Source organism: Gadus chalcogrammus, chromosome 19, assembly GCF_026213295.1.
Source record: "Gadus chalcogrammus isolate NIFS_2021 chromosome 19, NIFS_Gcha_1.0, whole genome shotgun sequence".
NCBI classification, from domain to species: Eukaryota; Metazoa; Chordata; class Actinopteri; order Gadiformes; family Gadidae; genus Gadus; species Gadus chalcogrammus.
In genome coordinates, this window is record NC_079430.1 from 3,256,059 (window position 1) to 3,272,540 (window position 16,482).

At 53.3% G+C, this 16,482-nt stretch overlaps 2 protein-coding genes across 2 annotated transcripts in view; one reads left to right on the forward strand and one right to left on the reverse strand.

Moving 5' to 3' along the window:
- Positions 1–239: 239 nt before the first annotated feature.
- On the forward strand, positions 240–7,215 carry LOC130372785 (uncharacterized). Its single transcript, XM_056578945.1, has 7 exons — positions 240–2,165; positions 2,598–2,928; positions 4,360–4,503; positions 5,004–5,437; positions 5,632–5,813; positions 6,786–6,969; positions 7,039–7,215. Exons 1-7 carry the CDS (start codon positions 1,062–1,064, stop codon positions 7,213–7,215), a joined length of 2,556 nt encoding a protein of 851 aa, XP_056434920.1. The 5' UTR covers positions 240–1,061.
- The window catches only part of shroom3 (shroom family member 3), a 37,456-nt gene continuing 28,164 nt past the window's right edge, over positions 7,191–16,482 (reverse strand). The window contains exons 17-26 of the mRNA XM_056578946.1: positions 16,237–16,387; positions 15,000–15,222; positions 14,858–14,919; positions 13,806–14,495; positions 12,872–13,079; positions 12,164–12,312; positions 11,363–11,438; positions 10,548–10,713; positions 9,799–9,911; positions 7,191–9,214 (exon numbers count right to left, since the gene is read on the reverse strand). Coding sequence (XP_056434921.1) covers positions 8,858–9,214; positions 9,799–9,911; positions 10,548–10,713; positions 11,363–11,438; positions 12,164–12,312; positions 12,872–13,079; positions 13,806–14,495; positions 14,858–14,919; positions 15,000–15,222; positions 16,237–16,387 — 2,195 coding nt within the window. The 3' untranslated portion in view covers positions 7,191–8,857. The remainder of the gene's footprint in view (positions 9,215–9,798; positions 9,912–10,547; positions 10,714–11,362; positions 11,439–12,163; positions 12,313–12,871; positions 13,080–13,805; positions 14,496–14,857; positions 14,920–14,999; positions 15,223–16,236; positions 16,388–16,482) is intronic.

Consider the following 16,482-nt stretch of genomic DNA (forward strand, 5'->3'; position numbering starts at 1 on the left):
TGTAATTTCATTGTTGATAAGATACTAATATAAAGACACACTCGCCCTCTGCTGGTTGAATGTAAACTATGATCTTTCTGTGGTTGACTTGTCATCAGGCTGAGTGAGGTGTAACCAAACCCCTCACCCTTTCACTTAACTTTGATATTACAGTGCAAAAAAAAAAAGGCCCTAGTGTCTGAGCTGTGAGCTGACTGCTGCCCCGGGACGACCCACCGCAATACCAATAAAGAAAAGTGTCCCTCCACCTGCCTCAAACCCTTTGTGTGTGCGGTGCCGTATTTATGTGTAAAGGTTTAGTTCTTTTTCACGAAGAGACATGGCATTTAATGTTAAAGTTCCTCTACCTCGTTCCCAATCTCTAAAACTAAAAGACAACTTGAAGGAGGTTTGTTGAAGTGTAGGTGAACCGCCGTTTTTAGGCTGAATACTAACATGTTTGAAAAATGCGTTCATGGCTAAAAGTTGCAGGAAGGCACTATGACCGATACTAACTTGACCCACACTTTTTAAGCTAGTATTGTTGTTTTATATGAGCAATATTGTGTCGAGGATATGAAATGTGCACTACACAATGCCCTACCTTCTCACCACATAGCATTTAAAGTTTTAAATCGGTGTATTCATAACAGCTGTCAAACTTATAATCTTGATCGCAGAAAAATATAATGTGAATTATAGGAGGAGATGCATTATAGATATGCCCTATCGGGCTCTATGTCTTGGGTGGGGTTATTCCACCCCAGCCCTTCAAAAAGCACGAATCCGCCACTGGGCAAAAACTGCTTTTGCACCTGTTTTATTTACGTTACGGTTTTATTTTAGAACCGATGGCAAAATTGCATAGATGTTGAAGATTATAAAACGTAAGGTCTGCCACAAAACAACTTCTTGTAACCCCTTTTTGATCAAACGTTGTAGTTCTTCTGATGATTACATAAGACGAGAGGAAGTGACATCCGGGCTCGGAGGTTCAGGTATGCAGGTGTAGTCGGAGGGCGGAGTTATTCTCCCTCATAACCGAACATTTCAACCTTTGCAAGTTTTGTTGGCAGCCGGGCATGGCCACCGATCTCAGCGAGGACTCGGTGCTCCTCTTCCTCAGGAGCAGCGGTGGCACGGTGAAGAACGCGGAGCTGCTGGCCCACTTCAGGCCCTTCCTCCGGGACCACGACGACCGACTGCGACACCGAGACAACTTCAAAAAGTTTGTTAACTCCGTCGCCACCGTCAAGCAAGTGGAGGGAGTTTCCTATGTTCTCCTCAGGAGGAAGTTCAGGGCTCCGAGGGATGATGTAAACCCGTCTAACAGGGACCCCTCGTCTAGGACACCCGATGGGTTGAAGGCGAGCGACCCCGGGGCCGGCTCGAGGAGCCGCTCCCCTGCTCATCGAACCCCAGGCAAGACGTTACGGCCGCCGGCCCCGGTGCTGCCTTCCCCAGATGAGCCGAGACTAACAACGACTCCCAAGGGAGACCCGGTAAAGGCAGCAGAAAGCCAGATACTCGTGTCTGCTGGAATAATACTCAACAACAACAACGACGTGGAGACCAACTTTAATCTGGTGCAGAAACCGCTCCTGTCCTCCATCCCCGACGTGCCCCAGCCTGCAGCCTGTCGCCTGGCGCCAGGTCGAGAGGAACCGGTTCGCCACCTGACCCAGGCAGGGGCTCCTCCCGGGAACACAGCCCCCACACACCCGCTCAGGATCCCGGCCACATGGCCACACAAGCCGGTAGACCCCAGAGTTGAAAACCACCCAGCTTCGACGGTGGTCCAAAGTGTTGTAGAAACGAGACCTCGACACGATTTAGAGGAATATCACCTGCAGGGAAAACCGTCTTCTATTCTTCATCGGCACGAAGGTCTTAATCACAATCAGCACGAAGGTCTTCATCACAATCAGCACGAAGTTCTTCATCACAACACGGATCTTAAAGTGAGAGCGCGGGGGGCCCGATACAGAAAAAGCTACAAATCCGCAGTCTCTCAGGATGGTGATGATGAGGAGGAGGAAGAGGAGGAGGAGTTGACGGAGGTGAATCCGAGGAGAGCAGATTCAGCAGGAGGAGAAATTACCCTTATTCTACCTCAAGACAACAGGAGAACCATCCTCTCCTCTCAGCCCCCAACGCTCCCCTCTCTCCCCCCTGCCCTCACCCCTTCCCTCCCCTACTCTCTCCCCCCTGCCCTCACCCCCTCCCTCCCCTACTCTCTCCCCCCTGCCCTCACCCCTTCCATCCCCTACTCTCTCCCCCCTGCCCTCACCCCTTCCATCCCCTACTCTCTCCCGCCTTCCCTCCCCTCCGCTCAGCCCCCAACGCTCCCCTCCCTCAGTCCTTCCCTCCCCTCCTCTCTACCCCCAATGCTCCCCTCTCTCCCCCCTGCCCTCACCCCTTCCCTCACCTCTTCTCAGCCCCCAACGCTTCCCTCTCCCCCCCCCGCTTTCCCCTTCCCCCTCCACTCCTCTCTCCCCTACTCTGTCCCCCCCTCGCTCACCCCTTCCCTCCCCTCCTCTCAGCCTCCCAACCTGCCCTCCCTCTCTTCCTCCACCATCTCCCCCTTCTTCTCCCCTTCTCCTCCTCCTCCGTCCCAGACCCCCAGGAGGTTCTCCGGTTCCCCGGGCTCTGGGTCCGACTCTGTCCCCACCATCCACGTCCAGGAGGTGGGGGAGCCGGGTCCGGGCTGGGGGTCTGGTGCTGGGACCCCCGGGGGGGGTCCAGGGGAGTCCGGTGGGGGGGCGGCGAGGCGGTCCGGCCGCCGTGGCCCAGGAGGGGCCCTGGGAGCGGGGCTTTCCTCCAGCCAGGACAGCCTCCTCCTCCTGCCCTCCTCGTCCTCCTGCAGCGACTGGCTCTCCCCGCTGTCCTCCAGCTCCCCCTCAGGAGCGGAGTGGAGCAGCAGCCACGAGGAGCTGGGCGCCCCCCACGGTACGCTCACCTGTGGGTCGGCAGGTCCAACCTTCTGAAGGGGGCCTGGGAGAGGGCGGGTGGTCGGTGGTCTACCTCTCTGAGCTCCGTCTGATACCAGGCCGAGCTCCGCTGGGGGTCCCCCTGTGGGCGGGGGTTAAACTGGGTGCATTTGGTGATTTGAGTGGAACAGAAAGCTAGAGGCCTGAGAGCAGAGGTTTGGCTAAACCTTACAGCTATCATGAGTCATGACGGTGTTATTCCTTCACGAGTCATTGCTCTTTTTCAAGGGGTGCGTTCCAATTGTTCCCTCGACCCCCAGAAGGTCCTCCTTGGCATCCTACCCACGGCTCTATGAGTAGTAAGCTACAGAAGCTGCTTAAAGCAACGGCTGAAGCAGCTCTGGGTCAAAGGATGAATCAGTGTATCTTCACCTGAAGGGCCTCAGAGCTGAGTCTCCGTTCCTCCCCAAGCTGCTACTGTCCTGTCCTCCAGTTGATAATAGACAGTCGTCTTATTTATATATTTTTCTATTAGAATTTGGGGCAGGTTTACCAACATTATACTTGTTAGTATACTACTTAAAAGTCTACACAATTATGCCAAATTACAGGGGAGAGATTCCAAGAAACAGGTTTGTGTGAAGCCCTAGCTTCTGTGTTATGCCGTAGCACTTATGGAGCATGATGGAGCTAGCACACTAGCTCCATTATGCATAGATAGTATCCTAGTTGTTTCACTATTCAAATTATTTTATTTGTTTTATTCTCTTATCGTTATTGTTAACTTCTATTCAAATACGTCTATATACTTGATGTTTTGAATATGAATATGTATGTTACAAAGTGTGCAAATAGCGTCTGGAATTCAGGTATTTCATGAGCACGAAGGTCTCGCGTTATCTAATGATGACAATGATTGCAAACACACGTTTAACCAGTTAACACGCGTGAAGCACCTCAACAGGGTTTGTACTACTTATATGTGCACTACTCTGTTTTTTATTAACATGTTGTTTACGATAAATATGTGTACTACTGTGTATTGTATATGTTAATACAATACTGTGTACTAACTACACTGTTTACTACCGTGTATTAACATGGTGTGTACTATAACTACAGTGTTTACTACTCGGTATTAACATGGTGTGTAGCATAACTACACTGTTTACTACTGTGTATTAACTTGGTGTGTACTATAACTACACTGTTTACTAATGTGTATTAACATGGTGTGTACTATAGCTTCAGTGGTCTACTGTGTATTAACATGGTGTGTACTATAACTTCAGTGGTCTACTGTGTATTAACATGGTGTGTACTATAGCTTCAGTGGTCTACTGTGTATTAACATGGTGTGTACTATAGCCTCAGTGGTCTACTGTGTATTAACATGGTGTGTACTATAACTACAGTCTACTACTGTGTGTTAACATGGTGATGTCCCCAGGTGACGCGGGGGCCAAGGTGGCCCACGTCAACAGACTCCTGTCTCTGATGCATCGGTCGGAGCAGAAGACGACCACCCCCTGGCACCACTCCACGGGCCACCTCCTGGAGGAGGACCCGGGCTCCTCCTGGCGCCGCTCCACAGGTACGCTCCCTCCCTCCACATAGAGGGCGCTGTTTAGGGCTTCCCCGCTAAGTAGGGTACAAATCTGCTTCCTTGTTTATTGATTTTTTTTTTGTGCAAGGATGTGTTGGGTGTGGGCAACCGCTAAGTGATCTCTGCTTGTGATGTTTGGCGGAGATGCCACCATACACACATGGCTTCACAACACATACTGGCATTCGTCCATTCATTCATCAACGGGGGTGTCGGTCATGCAAGGGGGGGGGGGGGGCAGGCTGTTCCCTTGCAGGGCGGACCCCCTGCTGTTTCATTAGGGGGCCAGAACCAGCGACCTTCTGGTCACCAGACAAGCCTCCTGAGCGCCTGCTGAGCTAGGTGGACGTGATACATAAATCGTACGAAATGAGTCTGGATGTTTATTGAACCAGCTCCATAGGTGAGGTCGTCAGGACTACCGTAACCACGGTAATTAAGGTAACGAGCAGCAAACAAGGGACTGACGCATGCTCTCCGGTCCGCAGGTAATCTCCTCGACAGCCAGGAGGACGCAGAGTCGAGTGCGGGCTCCGCCTCTCCCCCGTTGCTACGGAAACGTCCCGGGGTCGCCAGGCGGGTCAGCAGCCGTCTGCGGAGCAGGAACTGTATGAGCCTGGGGGCGGGGCTGGACCTCCCCTTCCCCGGGGAGGAGGAGGAGGAGGAGGTGCAGGGCCTGGGGGGAGGAGGAGGAGGAGGAGGAGGAGCGTTGGCGGCGTCCCGGCAGAAACGCCTCCAGCTCCTCTCCTCCTCCCTCAGCCTGGGCCACAACCTGTCCACCTCCTCGCTGTCCTCCCCGGGCTCCACGCCGCCGCGCTGCCCCAGTGTGGGGGAGCTGGCTGAGGGCACGGAGCAGGGCCGAGGAGGAGGGGCAGGGAGGGGGACGGATGGACCGCACAACTCCTCCTATTGGCATCGCCAGGTACGATACAGATTTAGAATATATAGAGGATGAATATATATATCTCCATCTCCTATCTATAGTGTGTGTGTGTGTGTGTGTGTGTGTGTGTGTGTGTGTGTGTGTGTGTGTGTGTGTGTGTGTGTGTGTGTGTGTGTGTGTGTGTGTGTGTGTGTGTGTGTGTGTGTGTGTGTGTGTGTGTGCGCGTGCCCCAGGTCCCTCTGGAGTCCCGGGAGCACTCCTGGCTGGTGCAGGGTGCGGCGGGGGAGTGGCCTGATGTCTACTCTCTGTTCAGAGACGACCCCTCTCTGCTTCAGCGGCCCGACTTCATCTCGGGCTTCACCGTCCTCCACTGGATCGCCAAGCATGGAGACCACAGGGTCCTCAACACGCTGTGGTAACACATCACCATGAAAACACACCATCACCATGACAACACACCATCACTACGACCACAGGGTCCTCAACACGCTGTGGTAACGCATCACCATGACAACACACCATCACCATAACAACACACCATCACTACGACCACAGGGTCCTCAACACGCTGTGGTAACGCATCACCATGACAACACAACATCACCATGACAACACACCATCGCTACGACCACAGGGTCCTCAACACGCTCTGGTAACACATCACCATGACAACACACCATAACCATGACAACACACCATCGCTACGACCACAGGGTCCTCAACACGCTGTGGTAACACATCACCATAACAACACACCATCACCATGACAACACACCATCGCTACGACCACAGGGTCCTCAATGGACTATGGTAACACATCACCATGACAACACACCATCACCATGACAACACACCATCACTACGACCACAGGGTCCTTAATGGACTGTGGTAACACATCACCATGACAACACACCATCACTTTGACCACAGGGTCCTCAACACGCTGTGGTAACGCATCACCATGACAACACACAATCACTATGACCACAAGTTCACCTCTTAGTGCTTGCTGCAAGTTAACTTTAGTCTATCAATGAAATGGGCAGCCATTGTTGTGACGTGATCTCGGAGGACTCGGGTAGCTTTACTTCCGCACGAAACTCAGACCCAACAAAGCACTTTCCTCTGAGCTTAAGGTCCGAACCTCCATGACAACACTGCACCATCCCATGACAACTCCAGAAAATCCCCATGACAATACCACAACATCCCAATGGCAAGACCACACCGTTACAATGACGCCACACCATCATGATATTCCATCACCATGGCAACAACATTGCCATGACCCCATTACCATACCGACACCACACCATCGTCCCCATGACAACTGATTCATCCACCCCACCCCTGAGTTGATTGCGGCGTGTGACCCCTGACCTCTAGGTACGGGGTGCTGAAGTCGGGCTTGACCCTGGAGGTCAACGTGAGGTCGTGGAGCGGCCTCACCCCGCTCCACCTGGCCGCCATGCACGGACACAAGAAGATGCTCCGCCTCCTGGTGCACAAGTTCCACGCCAACACGCGGATCCGCGACGCCGCCGGGAAGAGGGCCTGGCAGTACCTGGAGGCCCCGCCCCCCGCGGACCTGCTGCACCTCCTGGGGGCCCCGCGGGGGGCCGGGGGGCTGGCCCCGCAGGGGGCGGGGGGGCGGGGCACTCTGCACCACCACGCCTCCTGCTCCTCCGCCGACCGACCTCAGAGACGACCTCTGACCACCGGCTCCACCGGGGTCAAGAGGTCAACGTCGATTGCAGCGTTCCTCAAACACAAGACGCTGCTTCGCTTCAGAGAGCTCCCAGACGTGTGTGTCTAGCTGCGGGGGAGGTGGACCAAAGAGCTAAATGTAGTATAATGACGTTGAGGGCACCTTGTGGTATTATCACGCTCACTGTTCCTCACTTCTGGTTAAAGGTGATGTTAATTATTGAAATGTTTGCACATAGAAAAGACATGTTTCACTAGTGTGTATTAATTCCGGCATTTGTGCCACAGTCAACAGGAGACCTTAAGTATAATAAAAACATGAATGCAGATGAACATCTTTTTATAAAACAAAAGCGCCCTAAACAGAGTGAGACTGATCTGTGATCAGTACAGCGACGCATCAGGTTGAGGAGCACAAGGTACAGACTAGAGATCTTCTTCCACTGGTGGGTTTTATCACTCAGACTCTCCAGTTGTGTTTGATCAGGTTGATGGCTCAGCGGTTCGTTCTGGTGTGGGAGAGGAGTCGCTCATGCTCGTTAAATGTACCTATGTCGGTTTGAACACTGCAACCGTGCCTTATGTCTATATTCTTAGATCTTCTATATTTTTTGCCCCTTTATATTTCTCTAATTGTTGTATTTCTGAATTGTATTTGATTGCTGTCATGTATTTTCTGTGGTGATTCCCTGTGGTGATTATCTTGTCTGAGAAAAATAAAGCACTTTTTTCATCTTGTCTGTGATGGATAAAGAACATTTGATCTTATCTGGGATTAATAAAGTACATATTTTATATCATGTGGAATTAAATACATCAGACCATATGGCAGGCTGTCCAACAGAGAGCCCGTTTTGGAAACATCACTGTCATGTAGTATTGGTAGTAGTACATGGTAGTCAAAGGGAACCCCACACCAGATTACTTCAGCCATCTCGGTGTACAGAAGACTCATCCCTCCTTGTGACCACGGTGCAAGGACCTTTGGGGACCATATCTAATGGGATCCCGGGATTTCCAGGTTTCTCAAGGTAAGCTTCATTTAAAGTATCATGTGAATAAAATGACATACTCTATCCAATAACTTTGAATTGGATAATAGAATACGATTGTTTAGGTCTCAACTGACACACGATTGATTTGACCTCATCTTTTCAGATTCACTGGTGCAACAGAAACCTGTCTTTGATAACGGATTTATTTTGTAGAACAAGGAGGTTGTGGCCTCTTCTTAAAGCACACGGTACAGTACATCAAAACACTCTGATCTGTGGTGAAACAACACTACACAACAAAACATTGTTACACCACTGTGGTGGCAATAAGGCAAGCTGGGTGTGTGTGTTTGCGTGTGTGTTTGTGTGTGTGCTAAAAGCTGCTGCAGAGTGGGTGGTGTAGCACAGCCTCTGATATGACCGTTTTTCACGGATGGCTTCATTTCATTCTCACGTCTGGCTGTCAAAAACAAAACAGTGCGCAGCTCCCTGCTCGACCAATCAGCATGCTCCGCGCTCGATCTGCTGCTGAACAGGGATTGGTTTAATAAGGAGCCGTCAGGGTGAGCCAAAGAGCTGTCCCTCGGGGAGAGGGGGAGCGGAGGGGGGAGGAGAAGCAGCTACTATAAATACGTTCCTTCATGTTTCCGATGATCAGTAGTTCTTGACCTCCTTCAGTCCTGCCCGGCCTTCTTCTTCGCCCAAGCCAAAGCCATGCCCACAACCCACAACGCTCCGTTAATGTCCACGGCGCAGTCACAGCGACGTCACGGCGGTGCCGCGGCCTGCGTAGGCGTGGCCCTGGGGCGTGGCTAGGGAGGGGAAGGGGGCGGGGCCAGAGGACGGCTCCTCGGCCAGGTGGGGGGGCAGGGTCTCCTTGACGAGCACCAGATGCTCCTCCCCTTGCCGGATGAGGTCGTCCAAGCGGCGCTGTCGGATGAGCAGGGAGGGCGTGGCGCTGACCAGCCGGCCGTACAGCAGCAGCTGGGGGGGGCCCAGGCGGGCCGACAGCAGCGAGCGGACCACCCGCTGCCGGCGCTCCAGGTGGTCCTTCAGCTCCCGGGCGTCCTCCCTCTGGGACAAGAGCTGGGAGCGCTTCAGGAGGAGGGAGGCCTTGGGGGGGGGGGAGACAGAGCTTCAGGAGGAGGGAGGGGGGGGGGGGGGGGGGAGACAGAGCTTCTGGAGGAGGGAGGCCTGGGGGGAGGGGGGGGAGACAGAGCTTCAGGAGGAGGGAGGGAGGGGGGGGGGGAGACAGAGCTTCAGGAGGAGGGAGGGAGGGAGACAGAGCTTCAGGAGGAGGGGGGGGGGGGGGGGAGACAGAGCTTCAGGAGGAGGGAGGGAGGGAGACAGAGCTTCAGGAGGAGGGGGGGGGGGGGGGGGAGACAGAGCTTCAGGAGGATGGAGGGGGGAGGGGGGAGGGAAGTGTGAGCCACCGAGCAAGGGAGGCCAGGGCAGGGAGATAGAAGGACACTCATACTCTCCCCCACAGACGGACAGACTCCCCCTCTCCCCCTTGCAGACAGACAGACAGACAGTCAGACAGACGGACAGACAGTCAGACAGACGGACAGACTCCCCCTCTCCCCCGTGCAGACAGACAGACAGAAAGACAGACAGACAGACAGACTCACCCTCTCCCCCGTGCAGACAGACAGACAGACAGACAGACAGACAGTCAGAGAGACGGACAGACTCACCCTCTCCCCCGTGTCGTCCTCCTGTCGGTCCTCCAGGTGGTGCAGGGCGACCTCGGTCCGGGCCAGGCGGCCCGACAGGGACAGCAGCAGGTTGACCACCTTCTGCAGGTCTCCTGAAGACCAGGGGGAGGGGTTAGGGTCAGGGGTTAAAGGTCAGGGACAGTAGCAGGTTGACCACCTTCTGCAGGTCTCCTGAGGGCCAGGGGGAGGGGTTAGGGTCAGGGGTTAAAGGTCAGGGACAGCAGCAGGTTGACCACCTTCTGCAGGTCTCCTGAGGGCCAGGGGGAGGGGTTAGGGTCAGGGGTTAAAGGTCAGGGACAGCAGCAGGTTGACCACCTTCTGCAGGTCTCCTGAGGGCCAGGGGGAGGGGTTAGGGTCAGGGGGTCAGGGGTTAAGGGTTAGTGCTCGGGGGTCAGGGGTTAAGGCAGTGGTATTAAACTAGATAGGGAAGGGGGCCACCAGTGTAAAGTGACTTTGTGTGGAGGGCCGGTTGTTTTCATGCTCATGTTGGGTCAGCAGTGTTACTCTCTCAGTCATTACTGCGACGGGATGAGAGGATAATCACACGCTGATCAGTCCAATCAACGATTACTGTCGAAGAACGATGGCAGGAGAAACAATGTATTAATCAAGGAACTGCTCATTCACTGATAAAGGCATAATAGTGAGCATAGATTGGCATTATTTTAAACACTACAAGAGATATGGTAGTAGGGGCCCCTGAGCGTGCGGGGGCCGCGACCCAGTACCTGTGAACACGCGGTACTTCTCCCTCTCGTTGGGCCGGCAGCGGTCCTGGACCAGGGCCTCCAGGCCGGCGCCCAGCGCCCGGTGCTGCCGGAGCTCCTCCTGAAGCCCCTCCTTCTCCTCCTGCAGCGCCTCCACACTGCTCCTCAGGGCCGCACACAGCGCCACCTGGTGGAGGCACGCCGCCACGGCACCGGACTTGAGTCATCACAGTGACACCAGAACCAGAACCAGTGTCTACAACCAGTAACACCAGAACCAGAACTAGTGGCTACAACCAGTAACACCAGAACCAGTGTCTACAACCAGTAACACCAGAACCAGAACCAGTGTCTACAACCAGTAACACCAGAACCAGAGTCTACAACCAGTAACACCAGAACCAGAACCAGTGTCTACAACCAGTAACACCAGAACCAGAACCAGTGTCTACAACCAGTAACACCAGAACCAGAACCAGTGTCTACAACACACTAACACCAGAACCAGTGGCTTCAACCAGTCACACCAGAACCAGTGTCTACAACACGCTAACACCAGAACCAGTGTCTACAACACGCTAACACCAGAACCAGTGTCTGCCACACGCTAACACCAGAACCAGTGTCTACAACACGCTAACACCAGAACCAGTGTCTACAACACGCTAACACCAGAACCAGTGTCTACAACACGCTAACACCATGACCAGTGTCTACAACACGCTAACACCATAACCAGTGTCTACAAGACGCTAACACCATAACCAGTGTCTACAAGACGCTAAAACCAGAACCAGTGTCTAGGGTTAGCCAGACCTGTGGGGTCTGGTCCGTACCTTGGTTACGTTGAGGTCTTTCCCCTCGTCATCTAGATCTGTCTCCAGGCCGCCAGGGGATCCTCCATCTTGGCTTCTGAGGAGCGAGGGTAAAACTAATGTTACACAAATAAACTAGACGATTGATTATTTTAGTAATCATTCCCAATGTATCGTGAGAGTGTACTATACTAAAGTACACACTCATACTAAAGACAAGGTCTGCAGAAAGATGCTGCGCTGTGTTCCCTGACCAAACACACGCTTCTTTCAAACACACAAGCCTCTTTTACAGTTGTCCTCAATTGTTTACACACTGAAACTTGAACTTTGCACATCCTTGTAAAAGCGTGAAGCTTGTGTGTCAACAACCAACGTTTCTGCAAATCTTTTGCACATTTACGTTTGATTTCACTCAAGCAATCCTAAATCACTATGCAGATAATCGCATCATTAGGGATCACTTTCATCATCAATGTTTATTATATATTTATATTTAGGGCATTCAGCAGACGCTTTTGTCCAAAGCAGCTCGATCAAGCCTTGTTTGTTCACTTGAAAAACCATGGCCTTCAAATGCCATGTGGATTTATAGTTTCAGGAAACACATGTTTTAATGTGTTTCCTGAATTGAGAAAAGCTTTTAAACACACAAGCACCTTTTAGACACACAAACATATTTTAAACACACAAGCATCTATTTAACACCAAGCGTTTTTAAACACACAATGGTATTTTTAACACCCAGCAGCTTCAATAACAGCCCGGTTCGAGAGCCTCTCTCGCCAAGCTCATGGTCTTCCGTTCTCTGGATGATGTTACCTGTGCTCGCCCCATAGGCTGCCGTCCTTGCGTTGCCATGGTGATCTACCAGCCGATGCCGATCCGTGGAACACTTCCTCCATGAGCTCTACGGTCCTCTCAATCCCCACGGTGTCCAGCAGGGGCGCCAGCGAACGCTCCCTCGACACCTGCAGTGAGGAGGAACCACAGGTTGAGAGAACTGCTCCCCAAAGGCCTCCTCGAGGCCCATCCGCCAAAACACAGGAGGCGCCCTGACGGACTCCCCCTGGTGGAATCGCTGTCACCGCTGACCGGGATGCTAATCGATTAGCTTGTTAGCTTCAGAGTGCAGGCAGATAGATTAGTTTAGTTTAGAACAGGGAAACAACAAAACATGGATACAACAGGTAGGTATGAAGGTGTAAACCTTTTATCCAAAGCGACATAAAACTGTTCACACATTCACACAGAAAAGGCAGAGTCAACCATGCAAGTCAAGCGCTGTAGGACCCAGTTAGGGTGAGGTGTCACTCAGTTAGGAGGCGCCGGAGATCGAACTACCCCCTCTACCGCCTGAGCTAAGCCGACCCCACTCTGTAGCGAACAATTGGCTCATTACCAGACGTCCTCATAAGTGACCATAGAAACATGCTATCACACACCCCAGGTGTTTTACTATCATTGTGGGGACCAGCGGATACTTGGAGCTGGTAGTCGTCAAAACATTCTTAAAAACGTCCCACATACCAGCTGGCCCAGCAGGACCTGAACCCTCAGCTCCAGGGCAGAGGGCTCTCTCCTGGGCAGAGGCTGGTACTTTAGCCCCAGGCTATCCGGGGCCTCCTGGGAGATGATGTCCCCAGGGACTGAGCAGGCGACAGGATGAGGAGACGGGCCGACCGAGGCAGTGGTCACCATGGTTAAGGGGTGGTCTCCATGGAAACTGCAAGTAAGGCTGGAAGAAATAATAACATATGAGATTACACAATAAATTATGATAATTAAAGTTATAAATACAATACAATATCTTTAGACAAATCCAGATTCTGATTACTTCATCAACAAATTGCAACAAACTGCTTGGCCTCCACCACTGGGGTCAGGGAGAGGTGCTGCTTTCAACAGGATTACACCGCTACACCCCCCCTGCCCTGGTGTTCATCCCGCCCCCTGGTGCTCCGCCCCCTGGTGTTCACCCCACCCCCTGGTGCTCCGCCCCCTGGTGTTCAACCCGCCCCCTGGTGTTCACACTGCCCCGCCCCCTGGTGTTCACACTGCTCCGCCCCCTGGTGTTCACCCCGCCCCCTGGTGCTCCGCCCCCTGGTGTTCACACTGCCCCGCCCCCTGGTGTTCACACTGCTCCGCCCCCTGGTGTTCACACTGCCCCGCCCCCTGGTGTTCACACTGCTCCGCCCCCTGGTGTTCACCCCGCCCCCTGGTGCTCCGCCCCCTGGTGCTCCGCCCCCTGGTGCTCCGCCCCCTGGTGTTCACACTGCCCCGCCCCCTGGTGTTCACACTGCCCCGCCCCCTGGTGTTCACACTGCCCCGCCCCCTGGTGAACACGTTAACTCAGCAGTGCCCTCTTGTGTACACCTTCACACCCTCACGTTAACGTGACACGCAGATGCTGAATACAGACAACCTTAAGACCCCCAGGAGACCCCCAGGGAGGCACACTCACCCAGTGGCCCCCAGCACCTCCTGCTGAGGAGGAAGAGGAGGGGGATACTTTGTGATGTCGCTCTCTGTGATTGGTAGATGATGCGGAAAAGGAGGGAAGACCTCGTCCGTGTCGTTTTCCGATTGGCACACTTCTGAGGGCTCTGATAGGCTGAGGAGGCGGGACTCTGAGGTCCTGAGGGAGGAGAGGCAGCGCTGGGTGGAGGGCGGGGAGGGAGGGCGGGGGAGGGAGAAGCGGTTCACCCTGTCACTGTCCTCCGTCGCCGCCGTTGTCGTGGTTTCCACCGTGACACCGTCCCCGACAGTGTTCAGTAGCCTCGGGGCGGAGGTGACGGGGTGATATAGGGGGGAGGCGGGGCGGGGCGAGGGGGAGGTAGGGTGAGGCAGGGGTGAGGGGAGGCCCACCGAGGCAGCCAGCGGGGAGGAGATATGAGGCCTCTCTCTCCTGGTGACAGGTGGGTGAGACTCGCTCGCTCCTGCTGCCAGGTAGTGAAAACAAAGAGACAGGAAGTAGAGGTTAGAGGTCCACACTGGTGTCCTAGGGGCAGCTGGAGGGTGTGTTGGAGTGTGTATGTAGTTGCCTTGAGGAGCTGCGAACGCAGAGATGCCAGAGCTGACATCCCCTTGGTAGTGGTGGTGGGCGGGGTCTGAGGAGGGGGTGTGTCCCTCTGGAGTCTGAGCGTTCATTGGTCTACAGGACAAGCAGAGAGATGGTCGTTAGGAGTGAATCGCTCATGTGTTCATCCTCAAGGTTTCTCCTGTGAGTTTCACTTTAACTCCTTCACAGGGCTTAGGGTCAGGCCGACTGGAGCTGGGATGATGGACTGGTCTGATAAAGTGGTCCTTAACAGTCCAGTACCAGATGGGACATATTATCTACATATGAAAAAATGAATAACATTATATAATGTTATTCATTTTCATGATCAAATCCAATCCAGCACTGTGGTTCTGAGAGCCGCCAGCGGTGAAACAAGACGCCCAGACGTAGACAGACAGACAGACAGACAGACAGACAGACAGACAGACAGACAGACAGACGGCTAGCTCTACCTGTCAGGTTGCTGCAGGGCTTCAGATGTTGGAAGCGTTGTCATGGAGACCTCTCTGACGTCCTGGAACAGAGGACGGTGGGGTCAGAGGTCAACATGTACAGACATGAGCCTATCCAGGAGGGGGGGGGGGAGTTTCCTACCTGTTGGGCGGTTGAAAAACAGCGGTGGAGTTGATCGCCCGTCTCTCTCTCGTCCGGAGGATCCTCTGTGGAGCCCAGCATGCTGGACAGGGGCCCCTGCAGGGCCCCAGGCACCTGCTGGGAGAGGCCCTGGTCCGAGGGGGGGCCCTGGAGGGGACTTGCTGGGGCTTGGACTAGGCAGGGCACCCCAGGGTGGAGGGGGGGCGGGGACGCTGGGTCAGTGCTGGGGGGGGGGGAACCAGAGGCATACTTTAGACTGGTCAGCTCAGAACCTACAGAACAGTCTTCTACCTACAGAACAGTCTTCTACCTACAGAACAGTCTCTTACCTACAGAACAGTCTCTTACCTACAGAACAGTCTTCTACCTACAGACCAGTCTCTTACCTACAGAACAGTCTCTTACCTACAGAACAGTCTTCTACCTACAGACCAGTCTCTTACCTACAGAACAGTCTCTTACCTACAGAACAGTCTTCTACCTACAGACCAGTCTCTTACCTACAGAACAGTCTTCTACCTACAGAACAGTCTCTTACCTACAGAACAGTCTTTCAGAACAGTTTTCTACCTACAGAACAGTCTTCTACCTACAGAACAGTCTCTTACCTACAGAACAGTCTTCTACCTACAGACCAGTCTTCTACCTACAGAACAGTCTCTTACCTACAGAACAGTCTTCTACCTACAGACCAGTCTTCTACCTACAGAACAGTCTCTTACCTACAGAACAGTCTTCTACCTACAGAATAGTCTCTTACCTACAGAACAGTCTCTTACCTACAGAACAGTCTTCTACCTACAGAACAGTCTCTTACCTACAGAACAGTCTTTCAGAACAGTTTTCTATCTACAGAACAGTCTTCTACCTACAGAACAGTCTTCTATCTACAGAACATTGCTGTCTATACTCCTGCTCCCCCGTCTGCTCAGGGTTCTGTCAGACTCATTCCCAGCACTGCATCACACTGGAAACAACCTTTGAACTGGGAAATGAAACAATACAACAGAACATGGAAGACCATGTTCTGGCTTGACCCCTCTGTACCATGTGGTCGCTAGAGAACTCTTTTAATGTGCCGTTGATCTCAGACTTGTAGTTGAAGGGATATATGGTTTTATTTGATGCCTTCTCCTCGTCTGTTGCCATTGGTTCACTGAGGAGCACTAGACCAGGGCTGGGCTACAGCGGGGTGGAGGTGGAGCATCAGGGGGGTTGTAGGATCCGGCTGGCTTACCCCGAGGACGGGGGTCTGGTAGACCTCATGCTGCTCTGAGCTCCAGGGGTCAGGGGGGTGCCCAGCCATCCCTCCCCAGGGACGAGGTTCCAGTCCGGGCAGGACTCCTGGAGGGACAGGAGGCTGGAGGCGGAGGACAGACTGGAGGTTTCTGGGAGAGCAGGGAGACAGTGTTTTAGTATTAGTGTCATTCTAATAAAGCTTTTTTGAATTGAATGGACAGGAGCGATAAGAGAAGGGGACAGG

Bases quoted from the DNA above. Each gene is read 5' to 3' on its own strand.
- LOC130372785 (XM_056578945.1), top strand. From the start codon at position 1,062: ATGGCCACCGATCTCAGCGAGGACTCGGTGCTCCTCTTCCTCAGGAGC. The intron at 2,166-2,597 runs TCCCTCCCCTAC...CCTCCGTCCCAG, and splicing joins TCCCCCCTGCCCTCACCCCT to ACCCCCAGGAGGTTCTCCGG. The intron at 6,970-7,038 runs GCCCCGCCCCCC...CTGGCCCCGCAG, and splicing joins GGGCCTGGCAGTACCTGGAG to GGGGCGGGGGGGCGGGGCAC.